Source organism: Annulohypoxylon maeteangense, assembly GCF_022496945.1.
Source record: "Annulohypoxylon maeteangense strain CBS 123835 unplaced genomic scaffold GGS22scaffold_15, whole genome shotgun sequence".
Taxonomy (NCBI): domain Eukaryota; kingdom Fungi; phylum Ascomycota; class Sordariomycetes; order Xylariales; family Hypoxylaceae; genus Annulohypoxylon; species Annulohypoxylon maeteangense.
In genome coordinates this window covers 318,581-334,953 of record NW_025953262.1, presented here as the reverse complement: position 1 = coordinate 334,953, position 16,373 = coordinate 318,581, and the positions used below count along the sequence as shown (strand labels likewise).

Sequence of the window (16,373 nt, the reverse complement as noted above, 5' to 3'; positions counted from 1 at the left end):
TCTTTTGAGTTATCTGGCATTTGGTCTTCCTTAATCATGATCACTTGATGCTTGCCGGTCATAGCCGGATACGAGATTGCAAACAGGTTGATACAAAACCTAATCGGCTATTTCAATATGCATATCAGGGTCAGCGCGAGCTTAAATCGATGTAAGTCTATTCATTTATCAAACCAAAATTTTAGAATTACCTACTTGGCCTTCGTGTACATAAAATCTAGGTTCTTCTTTCAGATAATCAACCATGTCCTAGTTTCTCGTGTCCAGAGCAGCAACAATGCTGTCTCAACTCATCATGCCGCCATTTAAGCTGTTAATAAGGCTTGACGTTTGGACAGCGCGCAATTTACATCGCGGTCTTCTCAGTCAGCCGGATTGAAGCCAACTCCACTTCTCACGACCTGAAGACCAAAAAAATGAAGACTGACAAGACGGGGATTCGAACCCCGGCCCCCTTCGGGAGTAGGATTCTCTTTTGAGGAGACAAGAGAAGTTCTCTTGAATCTACCGCCATAGACCGCTCGGCCATCTTGCCTTCTTCGTCTTCTATAATTCTTGTGGAACGTGTCGACATGGATCATAACTTGACTAATTTAGATAGAAAAAGAAAGAAAAAAAATAAGAAAAATGTTTTTGACAAATTATCTTATTAAACTTTTCTATCGCGGTAGTCCCGTTATATCCGAAAAGGCCGATATCCCCGTAGTTTTTGATTGGACTCATTTATGAGAAAGGCGGGTTTTCAGCATTCAATTTTTCGATAGAACAGCAACCTTGAAATCTCTATTAGGGACTCTACTCTGTACATTAGTAGGTAAATACATCCATAGTCTTAGATTAATAACTGCACTATGGATAGCCTCTTATTTCTCGATCATCCTCCTCATGCTGTAGATTAGCTCGATCATTCAGTCTTCCGTATAATACGTCCACCGCTGTTCCCGCCGCCGTTCCCAATGCTGGCTCGCGAATTGATCTGTCTTATCTTTAGTATCTTCCTTTGGGTTACCTGCGCACTGAATGCCTTGAGCCCACTCGAAGAAGCTGTTCGGATCCCACATCTGTTTCACTTTCCGTAGCTCATAGTAATTGCTTCCGAAATACGCCTCTCCATGAGAATCTTTTGAAAGGTCCTCATCTGGGCAGTCGATGGTCCCGGCCTTCTCATTCAGAGATAGGGGTTTTAGTTCCACTTTGACATTTTCTAGGAAAGACCTCATATCTCTCTCCATCCACTTATCGACCCACTCCACCGTGACATATGTGTGGAAGACAGCTTTGCGCCAAAAGAAGGCACTTTCGCTTGGATTCTTCTCGGCTGCCTTGCCGCCGGAATGAATCCAAGTGACCAGGAAGTTGACATTCTCGCCCTTGAAGTCTTTCTGGAAAGTGGTTGTCAAGTCTCTAATAATGGCTGTGATCTTAGCTATGCCTTCCTTATCATTTTTAAAAATAAAGGAGCGGTAGAGCTTGTAGATCTTGTTGGTGGGATATCCTCTCTCGGTATCCTCCATCCACTGAGCCCCGAGCGTCTCGTACAGGAACCGTGTCGACTTCTCGGCAAGCACTCTTTGCTTGAACTGATTTTTAAGTTTAGAATTTGGAATGTTTTTTTCAATCTCCTTGTCATATTCGTCCTTGCTACCATCGAACGAGACGATGAACCGAACCCCGACTGGTTTGTTCTGTCGGAGGTCGCATATCCATGTCGTATCGATGGTCAGATTATTGGGCCATTGGGCCGTGTAGATTTCGTTCATGGTAGTAATATCCTCGACATTGAAGCCACCCGGGGGAAACCATTGGTATCTCCCTGCTACTACCATTCCACTGCAATAATAGGAGTTAGTAAATCCTTTTGTATAGGAGAGTTCTGAGTCTTGTGAGTAAGAACTTTCCAGTCATCTTAATTGGAAGGGGTTTTCTCCCAAGATAAGTCATAGGGGGAAGAAAAGAACTCTTGACGTTACATACTCTCTGTTGCTTAGCTTCTGGACCCTCAACTTCATCTGAACTACAACGCCAAAATTGCCGCCACCAGCACCGCGTATAGCCCAGAAGAGCCTGCCTTTGTCTGAATTACTATCATCCCCTTCCCCGACGGTAACGAGCTCACCTTCGGCAGTCACAATGGTAGCTTCCATGAGATTGTCGGAACCCATTCCGAAGCTACGAGTGAATGGTCCGGGGCTGCCGCCGAGAATGAAACCGCTCACACCAGCAGTTGGGCATCGCCCACCATTGATGATAACTCCATCGTGGCCACCGGTGACTAATTTTTTGTACACGTCATCCCACTGGCAACCTGCGTCTATAGTCACGGTCATGGACTTCATATCGAGCTCGACGTTATTCATTCCCCTAAGATCCAAGGAAATATCACCAAAGGCTCTCGAATAACCCGCGTAGTGACCGTTGCATTTGATGGTGACTTTCATCGACTTTGATTTGGCTTCGTTGATAATGGTCCGGACTTGGATAGCGTTCTTTGGTTGGACCACACAATCGGGTTTGGAGAAGCGGTACAGGAGATTTGAAGTGGCGATGGCATGTCTGTACTCGGCCTGTCCGGGTTCCAGGACTAGAATACTCTGAGATTTGAAAACTTGGATAACCTGTTCCATATTTCAAATTCGACCTAGAAATGTTGGAAAGGGGTTGGAAAGGGGTTGGAAGGAGTTAATTTTTCTTGTAGGGTGCTTTGCCTTGCTTTACTTGCTTCATAGAGAGCCTAACAGCTCAACAAGAAGACTGCCGGATGTTTAGGATACTCCGAGACGGTAGGAGGCATCGGAGGCGTGTCATTCAACCAGTAGTCTTCTTCTACTGTAAGCCACATATACCTAGTACATAGATACCTACCTACTAGATACCTACCTACATATCTGTGTTTCACTACATCCAGTATTGCCACAATACCTCATACCTTATAGGGGTAGCGGTAAGATCGAACAGGCCGCCTTATTGATGTTCATCTCTTTTTTCTCCTTTTTTCTCCTTTTTTCCATCACTTGACCTACAGCTGTGAAAATGTCAATCTTTGAAGATGCTCGTAAGGGAATCCTTACTAGAGCCAGGCTCAACAGTTGGCTCAAACCTAATTCGACTATCATTAACATGAGAGAAGATAGCTCAGGCTGGACGTTGCTTGTAACCGCCGGAGTATCTGGATTTCAGAAACAAGTCGACCAACTCCTCCTGAAAGGCGCAGATGTTGATCTTCCTTGCAAAGATGGCGAGACGCCTCTCCTCGCTACTTGGAAGACGAAGAACGAGCGTCCGCTGATCGTACAGACGCTCCTCCGTCATAAACCCCGATCCATCGACAAAACCTGTGGTCTCGCCATGAATAATACTCCGTTGATGTATGCCATTGAGAAGGCTGACATCGAAACGGTTAGATTGCTGCGAAGAGTTGGTGCAAGCCTCGAAATAAAAAACAATGACGGCTTCAATGCGAAAGAGGTAGCTCAGAACACCGGGAACAAGGCCATCCTCCGCGCACTGGACCCTTCCAAGGAACAATTTGACCTTATGCGAGTTGCTTCTGATGTAGTAACATTCATACTTTACATCATTTTCACTGTAGGGTATCTCTTGGATGGAATTGTAGTACGGGTGTTTGGGCTGAGCGGCGAGGAAAACCCACGCATCGATTCGGTATGAGAGATCCAAAATAAAGTAACAATACCTATCGGAGGCCATTAACACTGAGTTGTAGCGTGTAAACCCTGGCCCAGAGGAGCTCACTCCAGAGGATTTTGTCAGGAATGTCGACGTCTATGTAAAAGATAATCCCGTGCTGAACACCTTCTTCAAAGACAAAAAGAATTTCATTCAGGACCTAGCCCAAAATCTGTGGACCTTGCAAAGGACTCGAGTACGGACCTGGGCAGCCCAGAGCTTCTGCCAAAGACGACCCAAGTGACCATGCATCAGCAGGTAATCTACTGTGGTAAGTTGGTATCTAGCTCTAGTTAGCATTTTAACTTAAGCTTTTTCTCTAATCATGCATAGATGACAGCGGTTCAATGACTAACAACAAGGGCAAAGAAGAAAACCGCTGGGGAAACCAAAAGGAACTTGTTCTCCGAATTGCTAGGACCACTACTCGAATCCTCCCCGACGGCGAAGGTGTTGCGCTTCGCTTCATCAATAACGAAACAGACAATTCTACAAGCCTAGACCTCGAGGGCATAGGGACCAGCATCAGCTCTATAGTCCCGAAAGGTAATACCAACATCGGCACGACCTTAGAAGAGAGAATCCTTGAACCACTTGTCTACAGCAGGCTTGAAGCTAAAGCTCTTGAGAGACCGCTCCTAATCACTATTATCACTGATGGTGGCCCCGAGCCCGAATCTAAGGACATGCTTGCGAAGGTCATTGTGGAGTGTGGTGACCGGCTAGTTCAAGATGGATTTCCACGAGACAGTACGTCTTCGACGCTTTCTCCATCTAAATTCGGGGTATCGTTGCTATACTGATAACTGATTCATGGCGAATAGGTGTGAAATTTTTAATTGGCCAGATTGGGTCATCAAACCGAGCTGTTGACTTCCTCAATACTCTCAAGAATAATGATGACATTACTAAAGTCGCTCACATTTTCGCGGGTATGTACATGATCTAGACCTCCTAAAATTAGAGACCATCGACGCTTACGAGTGAATAGGTAGGCTTGATGACGAGTTCAAAAAATTCCGTGATGAGCGTGGGTTAGAGAGATGGGTGAGTATTACAGCGACTATATATCAGGTTCAACCACTAATTCTTGTTCTTAGCTGATCGAGACATTGTTCATGCCTTTGGCGGCTGCCGAAACTAAGAAAAACAAGTAGCTAGATCCTTGCCTACTTGGTAGGTGCCTCTTTGAACTGATTTCGTACCTCTACCCTTGCGTCTATTGAGTTCCTATTAACTACGGCTTCACTACTTAGCTCATTGAGACGGCCACAATACGGTTACTAATAGACGAGGGATCGAAGTTGAAGCTACCCCTAGAGATATAACAGGGTTACCGATGGGATACATTAGGAGGATGCCACGAGAGGGCAGGAAGAGAGTAATACATGTTTGGAGGTATATTCAATACAGCACACGACGTATCTAGAAACTCGACAAAAAGAAAGAAAGACGAACTTAGTAATATATGGAATCTAGAAGAAACCACAAAAAACAAATGTGCGGTGTATGTGGATCGAACACATGACCTTCAGATTGCAAGAGTGAAGTGGACTTCAGTCTGACGCTCTCCCAGCTGAGCTAACCCCGCTTATATGAATAAAGTATCAAAGAAGCTCTATAAACCAACCCATCGCAGTCGAGCAATTCGCTAAGCGAGGACGGACCATGTCGCTAGTATAAGGTGGAGTATACTACCAGTCTACTAGCCAGCTAGCTTAACAAAACACCAAGTCATTGCATTATGTAAATATTCAAGCAACGAAGGAAAACTCCGCATGCAAATGTAAAAGCAACGAGGGGGTATTTTATTTATCTCAACACTACCACTACTACGACCATTAATAATTACCGGACCTATGTCCTCTCCTTTCCTTAACACCTAAGTATTACCAAGGGTATAATTCCGGGACTCTTTCTCATCCATCTTTCATAACGAGCGAAGGGGGTATAATAAATATTGCGACCATCCAAGATCCCGATTGGATTGATTAAGATCGCATTAGATGGTACAGTTTCGTGATGAATCATGATCATCACATCATAAAAGAGCGACAGGCCCAGCCTACCATAATTGACAGCGAACGAGGTTGGGGGGAAGTAAGGCGAGTACGCGGAAGGATCGGGCGACTTGCGGGAGACCTGCAATCGACGTTCAACGCGGCGCAAAGTCGCACAGCCTATATTAATACTCGGTCCGTCTATGCGGCTTGCTCACCGACAACGGGCTGCGCCGGAGCGGTGGCGGTTTTCTCGGGGAATTCACCGGCTTGGTGAACGCGGCCATATCGAGTGAAGGCGAGATTCAGCTTGCCATAGTCCCAGTTCCGGGCAAGGAATAGGAATACGAATGACAAGACCGGAACTAGTAGGACATCCAGAACACCGAAGAAAATGTAAGCGGGTGTTACGCCGATCTTGTTTCCACCGTCCGAGAGACCCCAGGCGATAGGGTACAAGAGCCATAGGAGGTTGACCCATCCCGATAAGACGGTGTCTGCAATATAACAGTTAGTAAATACCATTTTTTATAGCTCTCGGGATTCTCGAGAGTAAATATGAGAATGGTGCACATACGGTCTCTAGCGACACCAACGCGCTTAGCCGCAGTCGAGCCACCCGCAAGAGTGCTGAATGCGAGAAGAGCCCAAGCAGTCGTGCCAAAGGCATAGAAACCCCATTTGTAGTTAGATGTGGTAAAGGCAGCGACAAGATACGAAATGACCCTAATACCGATTAGCCGAGTTTGTAATAAAGGGGATTCGTCGAGTTTCAGAAATACTCACCAGGTCCATGATAGAGCAACGTTATAGAGGATAGTTGCCCATGAGACACCGCTCAGTAAACCAAGAGCAATGGCAATGACGGGGTAGCTGACAACCCAGTTGACATATTCTGCCCAGAAGACTTGACGAACCCATGTCTCGACAGGCTTGGAGTTGACAACAGGAATGGCCACATAGGCTAGATCAGCAGCGATAGCGAAGTAGGAGATAGAACCGACGAGGAGGGCAATCGTGAAGAGGTAGTGGAAGATCTTTTCACCAGATCGTGCCACGAAACTAGTAGCAAAGAAGGCAATGAACGAGACAACATAAATAGCCGTTACTGCCCATAACCAGTCGCTTCCGTTTACACTCAGCGCCTCGTCTCCGCTCGGGGGGTTGATGTTGAGGGCATCATTCGCACGATGTAATAGAATCGCCATCGCGTTGTTAATTTGTTTTGTTGATACCTACTAGGCAAGCCTGGGTGGTTCGAAATAGGGGGTGATCACTATCAAAGTGAATAGGGGAATGTCAGATATAGCCTTTGGATCACGGGACTTGCTGTGATTCGTTGTGTAGCTGGATGAGCGAGTAGAAAAACGAAGGCGGGCAAGGCTCGTATTATAATAGAAAACAACTACCCTTGCACGAGCATCGAAGATCGAATGCGGTAGAGTTGCAACCACGCAAAGCTCGGAACCGTCATTGGCGATGACTCAATAGCCAAGGACTTGGATGCGGTGGTAGCTAAAGCCGAGATCCGCACGAAGTTTTCCGCTAAGATGATCATATGATTTACCATTACTTACCTCTGTATAGAATCTTCCACAAGGTCCGGTAGAGTGCGAGCGGCGGATCACGACGGGACCATGGTGATGCGTTAATAGCATGAGCTAGACTACATTGTTACCCCCTCGGAGCTCTATTAGGAACGATAATACGGAAGCCCGGAGCAACTCGGTGTCTTCTGACCCAAAACAAAGGAAACAAGGCATGAAATAAAGAGTCTCTGTAGCACATGGCTCTTGAGCCAATGTGGTTGACGATCCTTCAGCCCTAGTGTGGGGCAGCTGCTGGACTCAGCAGCCATTACAAGAACGTGGCAGCTTGCCACCGGTTTAAACCGATACTCATACTTGTGTTGAGAAATACCTTTTGCTCTCCGTAGCAAAATCTATAATGATACGCATCAGCGAAGCGAACTCGGGGTGGCAAGCTTCTCTTACAAATGATCTTGAGAGCTGGAGGGAAGAATACGGTTCAGTAAAGAAGGGCGTAACTTTCGCCCGGGTTGGGTCAGTAAGAATGAGTAAATCTCGGCAATGGCGTCAAGATTTCAACGGACTACATGTATTAGCGATGAGTAGCATGTAACAATAGCCGTGGCCTCGTCGCGGAAATGGCGACATTGGTGGATTGCTTCACGGCAGCATCGGATGAGCTAGCACAAGATGCACGATTTCAAAATAGTGATAGGTCCCCACCGAAGGCTCGACCACGTTCGATCCCGAACAGGTAGTGGAAACACCAAATAAAGCTCACATCGTGAATGAATGCCGGAGCTTGCAGGGGAGCTTCGATAATCGACATCCGATGAAGGCCGGTAGGGTAGGTAAGCGACTGGGCAAGATGCATAGTGGCGTCGACTTGGCGTGACGTGACGTGATTACGATGAAGATTTTGTAAGAGATGAAAAACTCGATTATATTACCATCACATCGAACACCACCTTGTCTTCTTGTGCTCCCTTGAAACGATGTATGCCTCTCATAAACGACTCCAAGAGTAGGATATCGTTTCGATTAATTTTGTCGATCACTCCTAGTTTTTAGTTTTGGTTCTGGTTCGATTCATTAGGCTTATCGTTAATGCTCCGATGGTTAAGACGGAGCTTAGAAGAGAGGGGAGTTGGAGAATGAAATGTTTGGACCACTGAGAGCCTCAATTGCATGCAGCTCCCCCCGGCTTTGACGGAATAGACCATTTATCGAGATGCAACGCTATGCCTGTCTTAGACGATGATCGACGACACGGTAGTCATACCACCAGACGAGGCTTTTTTGGACCTTCTTCTTTATTTGCGATTACATACTCAAATTGGTTCGAGATTGACCAATAATCAGCAGTTCTGGAGAAGTTGAAAGTTGGTAGGAAGAAGAAGGACAAGCTCGACAAGCTTGTTTAGACGTCCTTACACGTTAGTGTGGTCGGACACACGGACCACTTTCCTTGTTAAATGGTTTATTATTAGTCGGCACCTGCCGAACAATCCGGAGTTTTTCTTTCGTTCGACCTTCATCGGACCTTCCGCCTTCTTCGAATTCTTAGGTCGATCAATCAATTTACTTTAAATGAGTGATCGAATAATTATGTAATCCGTAATAGAGCTATCAAATCTCCAAGCACCGAAGCGAACCGCTCCTCTGCAAGCAACCCGGGTAGGTTATAAGACAATGAATATCAAATATCACATTGTGATAAAAAGACAAATGATCTTCCCTAGGCCCCCTTGTCTTGATCTTCAGATGCATTATTCTCCTCACTTCTCACTTTCTTAATTGGCAAAGAGTCCCCTACATGTGGCGTCGAGGCGACCTCCCACTCGCTCGCTCTTGAACATTGGGGAAATGCGGCCGCTGAATCATGCCCGCTTTGCTAAGGCATGGTATTTGCAAAAAAGAAAAAAAAGCCTAGCAAACCATGTCACTCGTGTCACCCACGCCTCTCACGCCATTGGCTCGCACCGTCGCAACCTTTAGGTAAGAGACATATTGCTTCTCCGCCCGGCGTACATGGTCCGCCCCCGAGCAAATACTCCAGCGTAGCATCCTCGCTTGTTGCACGTTCTATCTACTACTCGAGGATCAGCGGTGTGCCGAGGTGGGAAAGGGGTGCCTGCTTAGCTGTTTGGTTAAACAGAGGCTGTGAACGGGTCTATAGGTAGTCTCAAAATGGACAATAGTGAAGTATAAATCAAAGCTCTTTTGGCGATAGGCTGCATGCAGATGTGCTGGTGTGGTACAGATTACATAGAATCAATGTTGGTAGCCGCTGCTGAGCGACGGTGAGATGCCCGACTTCTCTGGAGTAGAAGCCCAGAATCACATAGTTGATAGTATCTAAAGCGCATTTAAAAACATAATTCCATGGGTTTAAGGGGTATGTTTTCACATAGACCTTTTCCTTGTAACGCCACTGCGCCAAGAATGCCTTCCATGGCTTATGAATACATTCATCCTGAAGTCTTCGCACGCTACCAAGTCGTCTTGCCTTGCCTTCTTTCCCTTCGTCGCAAAAATCGTACACTGAATTATTGTGCTTCCTCCCAAGGGCAATTCATCATGAAAGAAAAGCTTAAAAAGCCGGTTTCATTTGCCATAAGGCTGATTTCGCTCGCTCCCGCACGTCAAGTTCATCATCACCTTCCTTCAAGGCCTCTAATTTTGTCAGGAAGCCTAGTTTCTTAAGCTCAGAAGCCCTCTGTGAACACCCGTGACTATCGTTGGCGTTGTCCTGCCACGTCAAGTTGTTAATCAAGTGGCACAGAGCAACTCGCACCTCTCTGTCCTGATTATTAAACAGCTTGGCCAACTGCTTGAGCAGTTCTGTTTGTGATATAACTAGTTGCCGGTGACGTGGTATACTAGCTGCTATATGAACCAATATGTAAATCACTGATTCAATGATCTTGGTCTGTGGCGGAAGAATGCGCGTTTCCGTGCCCGTACCATTCCGCTGGCTAAATGGGTGGAGGACCTTAACCCGTAGCTTCGAGGCAAGAATCTCAAACAATCGATCTTGCCCTAATGTGCTAAATAAAAAGTCGATCATCTCCGTCGTGTCATTTGGCGAGTCGGCGTTACTACTCGAGTGAGCCCCACCTATGAGGTTCCTTATTAATCCTAAGCCCTGCTCTTGAATAGCAAGGTCATCGTGCCTCGCCTTGCGGATCGGGTTTATTTCAGCCTCGCGAAGGTTCTCTAGTCGTCCCTCAGCGCGCCGCAATATTTGAGCATCAGAAGGGACTCGAATCGCGGGCGTCTTATAGAAAGAGGCCGAGAGCCAGGTACGATACTGGTCCTCGGCAAGCCCCATATCTATGTCCTCGTCCATATCATCTAGCGTATCCTGAGCCGCTTCCCTCTCACTCCTCGTCTTTGCCGAAAAAAGAGCATCGTCTTCAGTATCGTCGCAGATCAGCCGTACTAGCCATCCGGACTCGAGCTCTTCTACAGTTCTTTTCTTGAGTTCAACGCTTGCCGAATGAACCAAATGCTTAAGTGCCCATAGAGAGTTCAACCGTAAGGATGCATGGTGTGAGTGTGCATGCTCACATAACGCCTTCAGAACTCCCGCCTCAATAAGGGGCTTTGAATGATTAGTATTGATTAAACGGCCTTGTTGGAGTTCAGGATACTTACTTCTCTCATCGGGCTAAAGTCCATGACTAGATTACAGACCGACGCCGACGCCGCCACCTGCACCTCGACATCACGGTGCCGAAGTAGCTGACACAAAGGCGCAGATACACCATGATCGACTAAAGTTGTTCGGAGGATATTGACAGAGCGAGATAACATACGAACCGTGTAGCAAGCCGCTAGGACTACCGAAATCGGATTATCGGGCGCCGGGGTTAAGGATTCAACGATGCATGGTATAACTTCTTGGTCAACAATTACTTTTCGGTAATCGTCTTTGTACGTTGCCAGTGCGCCGAGGGCCTTGAGAGTGTTTTGTCTAACGTTGATTCGATGGACCAGATGCCTATGCTGGCCCTCTTCTCCTAGACGGCATTCAGGGGGGAGTTCATCCGTCGTATCTTGACTCCGACTATGTGGAGACCACGACCATGATTTAGGAAGTGAAGGCGGTGGTCCACAGCTTTCCTTCAGTAACTTGCATAATACCTTAACTGCGTTGCACTCAAACGCTGCTTTCTGCAATAGTTCGCTGTCGGTGATGAGACGAGCCAATATTGCCGGCATTTCCTCGATGGGAAGAAGTCGTGAGGATACATTAGAACCCCAATCATTCAAGTCAGAGAGTTTAGACGACATGTCAGCTTCTGTGAGGATATTCAAAATAATTGGTATAATAAGCAGACCCAAGTCGGATTCTCTGGTCTTATAAGCCAATCCAGCCTTAAATAGAGAAGTCAAGATGGCTGTAGCACCAAGAACATCGCCGCCACGAGTCCGCCAGGATCGAATAGCGCAAATCAACAAGGGTATTAGAGGACTTTCCGCCTCTTCGCCATCAGAATCGTTATTAGAAGCCGAATTATCCTCTGATTGAGTTCGTGGAGTGGTACTATTCGGATATTTGGATGCTGAGCGCCCGTTGTGACCCTGACCTTCACGTAGAACACTCGATGGCGGAATCACGGTATTATTGACCTGGGGTGGGTTATAGGGGAGAAGCAAATCCATGGGCTGGAAAGTCATATGTTTTGTTGGTCGGATTCCAGGTAATTCCATGAGCTTCAAGCCAGCCATCGAATTTGTGGTCAGATCAATATCAGCCAAGGGAAGAATAGCCAGTATCGATGGGGAGTAAATTAGTTTGCACGCTCGGTATGGCGACTCGCCTATAATCGAAGCGATTGCACCCAATACTCCATTCAAGCTACTATGAGAGATAGCAGGCGCCGGTATGTAGTCTTCTAAGCCTTCAGAACGGGCAAGCATCTCAGCCCTCGGTAACACCTGTCCGTTGAAGGCAATAAAACTTGCTAACTTTGTAGCGAGAGCATCGAGGATTCCACTGCTAACCAAAACTGACTGATGCCGTTCTTCACGACAAAGACTCTTGATAAGACAGGCGATCATTTGTGTTTGGGCGTCATTGTTAACACTCGGGGGTTTACGGGAGAGGATACGATAGAAGGGCTCTAGGTTATGGTCGGTAAATAATGAGTCGGCAAGGGAAGCTGGAGTAATTGGAGAGGATGAAGAAGCATATTCGGCAGCTGCAGCGATGTCTCGCACCACTCGGAGGGCAGCCAAGACGATCGTGTTGTGCTCATTTAGAAGACATGAGCTACTCAGGACTGCGGGTAATGCACCAACTGCATGAAGCGGAGAGAGAAAAGCAGGTCCAGCTATAGAACAAACATGTTAGCTCATATCGTATAGAGGTTAAGGTGAGTATCGTGATATATACCATTCGCAAAAGTAGCAAGAAGCTGTAGGGCCTGTAGCTTCGCGGCATCTCCGTCCGTAAATGTGCTCAAGGTTAGGAAAGACGGTCGCGTATCTTCGTCATTAGCTTCGTATGCTTCAGGAGCAATGATCCTAACGATAGGACGAAGGACTCCATATCGAACCCAATCTTCCTTCTTCTGACTATGACCAACTAATTCATTCTTCAAGCATCTCAGAGCGACGAGTCGCTCCGGTGTCGATGCGCCGAGCTTGGCTAGGATAGATTGAGGGTCAGCAACCATCATCGATGGCGACCTAGAGAAAAACTACAGAGTCGTGTATTTTTAAAGTAGAGCAAAAGAAGATAAATGGTAGCGCAATTGGTGATGATGATTATAGTAATATTCAACAGTTTATAAATGCATGTGTCGATAGCGACCTTAGTTATCGCGAACGTAAGGTTGTACTTGCGTGCATGGATGGCATGTGGGGCAAAGAAGTACATGGTACTTAGAATGTCTTTAAGACTATAGGTGGCTCGTGCGTACACGGTTCAACTGTCATCGTTGCACAACAGCAAAATCCAGTCCGCCTAGCCTGCTCAGGTCCTCTTTCTGTCACTAACAGCAGCCCGACAACTCGGAAGACTAAGACTCGAATTTTTTACCAAATATTTTGCTCTACTACAGGGTACACCCTGGTCATCAAGTGGCATCTTCCAAAGCAAACGTCATTAGAAAGATCAGATTATACCTATGAGAAAACAATTTTCATCGTCCTTACTAATGTAGAACAATGTCATATCCATAATGTTATGCTCTGCCGGCGCTAACTACCTACTAGGTAGTTTAAATGGATATATTTCAAGTATTAGCTTCCCTTCGTAGATGAAAAGAGAGTGGGAAAGCACTTGTTACGGGATTTCGGCATCTTGAGAAATCAGGACTGTCGAGATTAGGTATATCACATATACCTGCCTAGGTAGATGGGAAGTAAAGTATAAGCGATTGATATTATAACTTCTGTTACACATAAATCGAAAAGGCTTATTGGATGTAGGCATACCAATCTCGTGATGTTGATAAGAGAGTCTTGCCCAGTCAGCCTAGTCTTACAATTCCCAACCCGACATCCTCTTATATCATGAAGTCTACCTAGAGACTCAATTAAAACAAAAGGCCATACCAAGTATATTATGTAATATATTGGTCTTGTCTGGTATATCCCAAGTTCTAGTCAGATAATTTTGACCCCGTGACAAAGGCTAGGAAGCTTAGCTTAGGATTAATAGACACCGAGCATTGAGTTGAACGGACATCCCGTCACCCCCATTCTCTTCAACATTCAATGTATTTTCCATTGATATTGTGAAGCAACTATGAGGATACTTGAATGAAAATTCTTCATTGCTTTTATATTTAAAAATATTTGTACATTATGGATAATATATGATTCTCATCATGGAAAAGGAACAACTTGGAAGTTGATATCGAATCATCTTAGCTTACCTAAGTACCTATGTACACATATATGCATGTGTACCTACAGTGTAGATCATGGAGAATCCAGAATTCATTCGAACAATTTGGCAAAGTCTTGGGTTGCCCAGGTAGGTAGCCCTAAATTTATAGTATCTACCAAGATGCATATCTAGGGCGTACCTACTTGATCGGTGGGCTAGAAGGCTTTTTAGGTAAGAAAAGGTTAAGAACCTGGATGGGTGTGGGTCTCCGTCGTAGGAAAGGACGTATTGCCCGAACAAATGACTGGGCAAGCAGCGCTTTAGAAATTTGCCTTCTCCGGTCTATGGTGCATTTCTTGGCCTTCCTTACAACTCAAAAACCCTTCAATCATGGAGTTCGAGCATATCCATGTCCCACTATCGCTTCTCACAAATAGCGGACTTCTCGTCAGATTTTGACGGACTGTCACCTAAACCGATTTCCCCCTTTTTAGGTAAACCGCAAACGTACAAGCGAAGAAAATCATTCGACAGAAAATAGCGGCCCGTTCCTACGTATGTATGAACCGTAGGAGAGAGTCTAATCTGCTGCGGCCTAATCTGCAAATTCCTGCGACTTTCTGCGACTCCTGCGACTCCTGTGACCCTATTACCAACGCGGCTGAGACATTATGACGCCTTAGACGCTTTGGGAATCATGTTAACTTCGTCGTCGCCAACTATACTAGGAGCAGCAAGCGCATCACCGAGGACATTCCACTATGCAACCCCTCACTCTCCACAACAATCGCCTAAGATAACGGTGCCCCTGCCACGCCGCCAATCTAGACATTCACTATCGCGCTCCTCGCCTTCTAACTCCTTGCGATCTCCCTCTCTCTCCAAGCCAAAGCAATATGTTGGAGTTGATGCCGCTACCCAATACTCTCCCATGGAACCTTTCGATCCAATGGTCCCCTTACGATCTGCCCAGGTATCGGGTCCAAGGATATCGAGCTCCACCGCCGCGAAAACAGCGACACCGACGACCGCACCGCCTCAGCCCAGGCCACAATCCGTCTCACAAGAAAATTCTTCCGAGCCTACACCCTCACCCAGCAGACATGCGAGAAGCCAATCTCAAACGCTCTCTCCTAATAAGAGACGCAAGTCACAGGATCCTATCAGGCCCAACCCGTCTTCGTCGGTAGTGGCATCAAGTCAACCGAGTACGCCTAAAAGGTCGAAACCCAATGAATGTCCCCCTAGAGCATTACCTCTGAGATACGAGTTGTGCGAGGTGGAGGATATGGTAATTCTTATCTCGAATATGCTTGGAGAGCTGATTGAGACAAACGATTCGATAGCCATGAAAAGTGGCCATCTCACACGGTTTCATTCTAGGTATGCATCGATTGTTGTAATTGATTGATTAATTGATGGCACTAACCCATTACATAGGACGGCACCAGCCATCTCCGTCCTGGACTATTTACAGCGGCTTGCGAAACATGCCACTTTAACTCCGCCTCTTCTCCTCTCCATGGTATCTTATATCGACCGTCTATGCGAGTACTATCCCGATTTCACGATCAACACTTTGACCGTACATCGTTTCCTGATCACTGCGGCGACGGTAGCGGGGAAGGGTTTGTCGGATTCATTCTGGAATAATACCTTCTATGCACGAGTAGGCGGTGTGAAGGTAGCAGAATTGAAACTACTAGAACTCGAGTTCTTAACCCGGGTAGACTGGAGGATAGTACCAAATCCCGAAGTACTAGTGGCCTACTATAAAGGGCTCGTCGCACGTTGCGCCGGATACGTTTTAGAAGGGGAGCAATCCTCTTCACCTGACAACGAGAACGAACCTGAAGACACCAAGGATTTATAGATTATGATAGAAGACACGAAGGGAAGGCAGTGGAGAGGACCCCGCAGCAAAAGCAAGTAAAGGTCTTACTCGGGACATTAGGTGCGCATATCGAGAATATTTTGATCCAGGAGTTTTCCGGGGGCATTGGTTGCATTTGGCGTTAAATGCACAGGGATTGGGTCAACACGATTGGTTGGTTAGAGACATGGCGATTCCATTTTACGACGACAAGGAGAGCCTAGGACATACCCAACTGGTTGTGATGTTCATAGTGAGAGTACGAAGTTCGAGGGGGTTACCAGGGAGTGTTTCCTCTTCATGACGATGCAGCTATGATCTAACAGCCAGATAATGAACCTATATGCTTTTCTACATTTTAAATCGAAACCAATTCCAGCTCAAATGTTGCTTCTGCCAAAGTACTTAGTATTATGTGAACAATGCATTATGTACGGTGC

At 46.3% G+C, this 16,373-nt stretch overlaps 5 protein-coding genes and 2 non-coding genes across 7 annotated transcripts; 2 read left to right on the top strand and 5 right to left on the bottom strand.

Annotated features, from left to right (window-relative positions):
* Positions 1-424: 424 nt before the first annotated feature.
* Positions 425-535, bottom strand: GGS22DRAFT_t107. The gene has a single exon. It is a non-coding gene; the product is annotated as a tRNA-Leu (tRNA).
* Positions 536-788: 253 nt separating this feature from the next.
* GGS22DRAFT_195761 (uncharacterized protein) lies at positions 789-2,696 on the bottom strand. The gene is made up of 2 exons (XM_047965713.1): positions 1,975-2,696; positions 789-1,830 (listed from the first exon to the last, which is right to left on the bottom strand). The coding sequence occupies exons 1-2, from the start codon at positions 2,622-2,624 to the stop codon at positions 909-911; spliced, it is 1,572 nt and encodes a 523-aa protein (XP_047816314.1). The 5' UTR covers positions 2,625-2,696; the 3' UTR covers positions 789-908.
* A 237-nt stretch (positions 2,697-2,933) lies between these two features.
* Positions 2,934-5,103, top strand: GGS22DRAFT_195754 (uncharacterized protein). Its single transcript, XM_047965711.1, has 7 exons — positions 2,934-3,660; positions 3,722-3,880; positions 3,940-3,955; positions 4,018-4,434; positions 4,509-4,616; positions 4,676-4,731; positions 4,785-5,103. The coding sequence occupies exons 1-7, from the start codon at positions 3,031-3,033 to the stop codon at positions 4,839-4,841; spliced, it is 1,443 nt and encodes a 480-aa protein (XP_047816313.1). The 5' UTR covers positions 2,934-3,030; the 3' UTR covers positions 4,842-5,103.
* Positions 5,104-5,185: 82 nt separating this feature from the next.
* Positions 5,186-5,275, bottom strand: GGS22DRAFT_t106. Its single transcript has one exon. It is a non-coding gene; the product is annotated as a tRNA-Phe (tRNA).
* A 196-nt stretch (positions 5,276-5,471) lies between these two features.
* Positions 5,472-7,035, bottom strand: GGS22DRAFT_169528 (family A G protein-coupled receptor-like protein). The gene is made up of 3 exons (XM_047962336.1): positions 6,471-7,035; positions 6,262-6,410; positions 5,472-6,181 (listed from the first exon to the last, which is right to left on the bottom strand). The coding sequence occupies exons 1-3, from the start codon at positions 6,890-6,892 to the stop codon at positions 5,886-5,888; spliced, it is 867 nt and encodes a 288-aa protein (XP_047816312.1). The 5' UTR covers positions 6,893-7,035; the 3' UTR covers positions 5,472-5,885.
* A 2,483-nt stretch (positions 7,036-9,518) lies between these two features.
* Positions 9,519-13,049, bottom strand: GGS22DRAFT_169520 (ARM repeat-containing protein). Its single transcript, XM_047962335.1, has 3 exons — positions 12,618-13,049; positions 10,874-12,555; positions 9,519-10,820 (listed from the first exon to the last, which is right to left on the bottom strand). The coding sequence occupies exons 1-3, from the start codon at positions 12,901-12,903 to the stop codon at positions 9,807-9,809; spliced, it is 2,982 nt and encodes a 993-aa protein (XP_047816311.1). The 5' UTR covers positions 12,904-13,049; the 3' UTR covers positions 9,519-9,806.
* A 1,212-nt stretch (positions 13,050-14,261) lies between these two features.
* On the top strand, positions 14,262-16,318 carry GGS22DRAFT_169519 (cyclin-domain-containing protein). Its single transcript, XM_047962334.1, has 2 exons — positions 14,262-15,443; positions 15,501-16,318. The coding sequence occupies exons 1-2, from the start codon at positions 14,758-14,760 to the stop codon at positions 15,931-15,933; spliced, it is 1,119 nt and encodes a 372-aa protein (XP_047816310.1). The 5' UTR covers positions 14,262-14,757; the 3' UTR covers positions 15,934-16,318.
* The last annotated feature ends 55 nt before the right edge of the window (positions 16,319-16,373 follow it).

Bases quoted from the DNA above. Each gene is read 5' to 3' on its own strand.
- GGS22DRAFT_169520 (XM_047962335.1), bottom strand. From the start codon at position 12,903: ATGATGGTTGCTGACCCTCAATCTATCCTAGCCAAGCTCGGCGCATCG. The intron at 12,556-12,617 runs GTATATATCACG...TTTGTTCTATAG, and splicing joins TCTTGCTACTTTTGCGAATG to CTGGACCTGCTTTTCTCTCT. The intron at 10,821-10,873 runs GTAAGTATCCTG...AATCATTCAAAG, and splicing joins ACTTTAGCCCGATGAGAGAA to CCCCTTATTGAGGCGGGAGT.
- GGS22DRAFT_195761 (XM_047965713.1), bottom strand. From the start codon at position 2,624: ATGGAACAGGTTATCCAAGTTTTCAAATCTCAGAGTATTCTAGTCCTG. The intron at 1,831-1,974 runs GTATGTAACGTC...CTATTATTGCAG, and splicing joins CAGAAGCTAAGCAACAGAGA to TGGAATGGTAGTAGCAGGGA.
- GGS22DRAFT_195754 (XM_047965711.1), top strand. From the start codon at position 3,031: ATGTCAATCTTTGAAGATGCTCGTAAGGGAATCCTTACTAGAGCCAGG. The intron at 3,661-3,721 runs GTATGAGAGATC...ACTGAGTTGTAG, and splicing joins AAAACCCACGCATCGATTCG to CGTGTAAACCCTGGCCCAGA. The intron at 4,435-4,508 runs GTACGTCTTCGA...CATGGCGAATAG, and splicing joins AGATGGATTTCCACGAGACA to GTGTGAAATTTTTAATTGGC.
- GGS22DRAFT_169519 (XM_047962334.1), top strand. From the start codon at position 14,758: ATGTTAACTTCGTCGTCGCCAACTATACTAGGAGCAGCAAGCGCATCA. The intron at 15,444-15,500 runs GTATGCATCGAT...CCCATTACATAG, and splicing joins CTCACACGGTTTCATTCTAG to GACGGCACCAGCCATCTCCG.
- GGS22DRAFT_169528 (XM_047962336.1), bottom strand. From the start codon at position 6,892: ATGGCGATTCTATTACATCGTGCGAATGATGCCCTCAACATCAACCCC. The intron at 6,411-6,470 runs GTGAGTATTTCT...AATCGGTATTAG, and splicing joins GTTGCTCTATCATGGACCTG to GGTCATTTCGTATCTTGTCG. The intron at 6,182-6,261 runs GTATGTGCACCA...GTTATATTGCAG, and splicing joins CGTTGGTGTCGCTAGAGACC to ACACCGTCTTATCGGGATGG.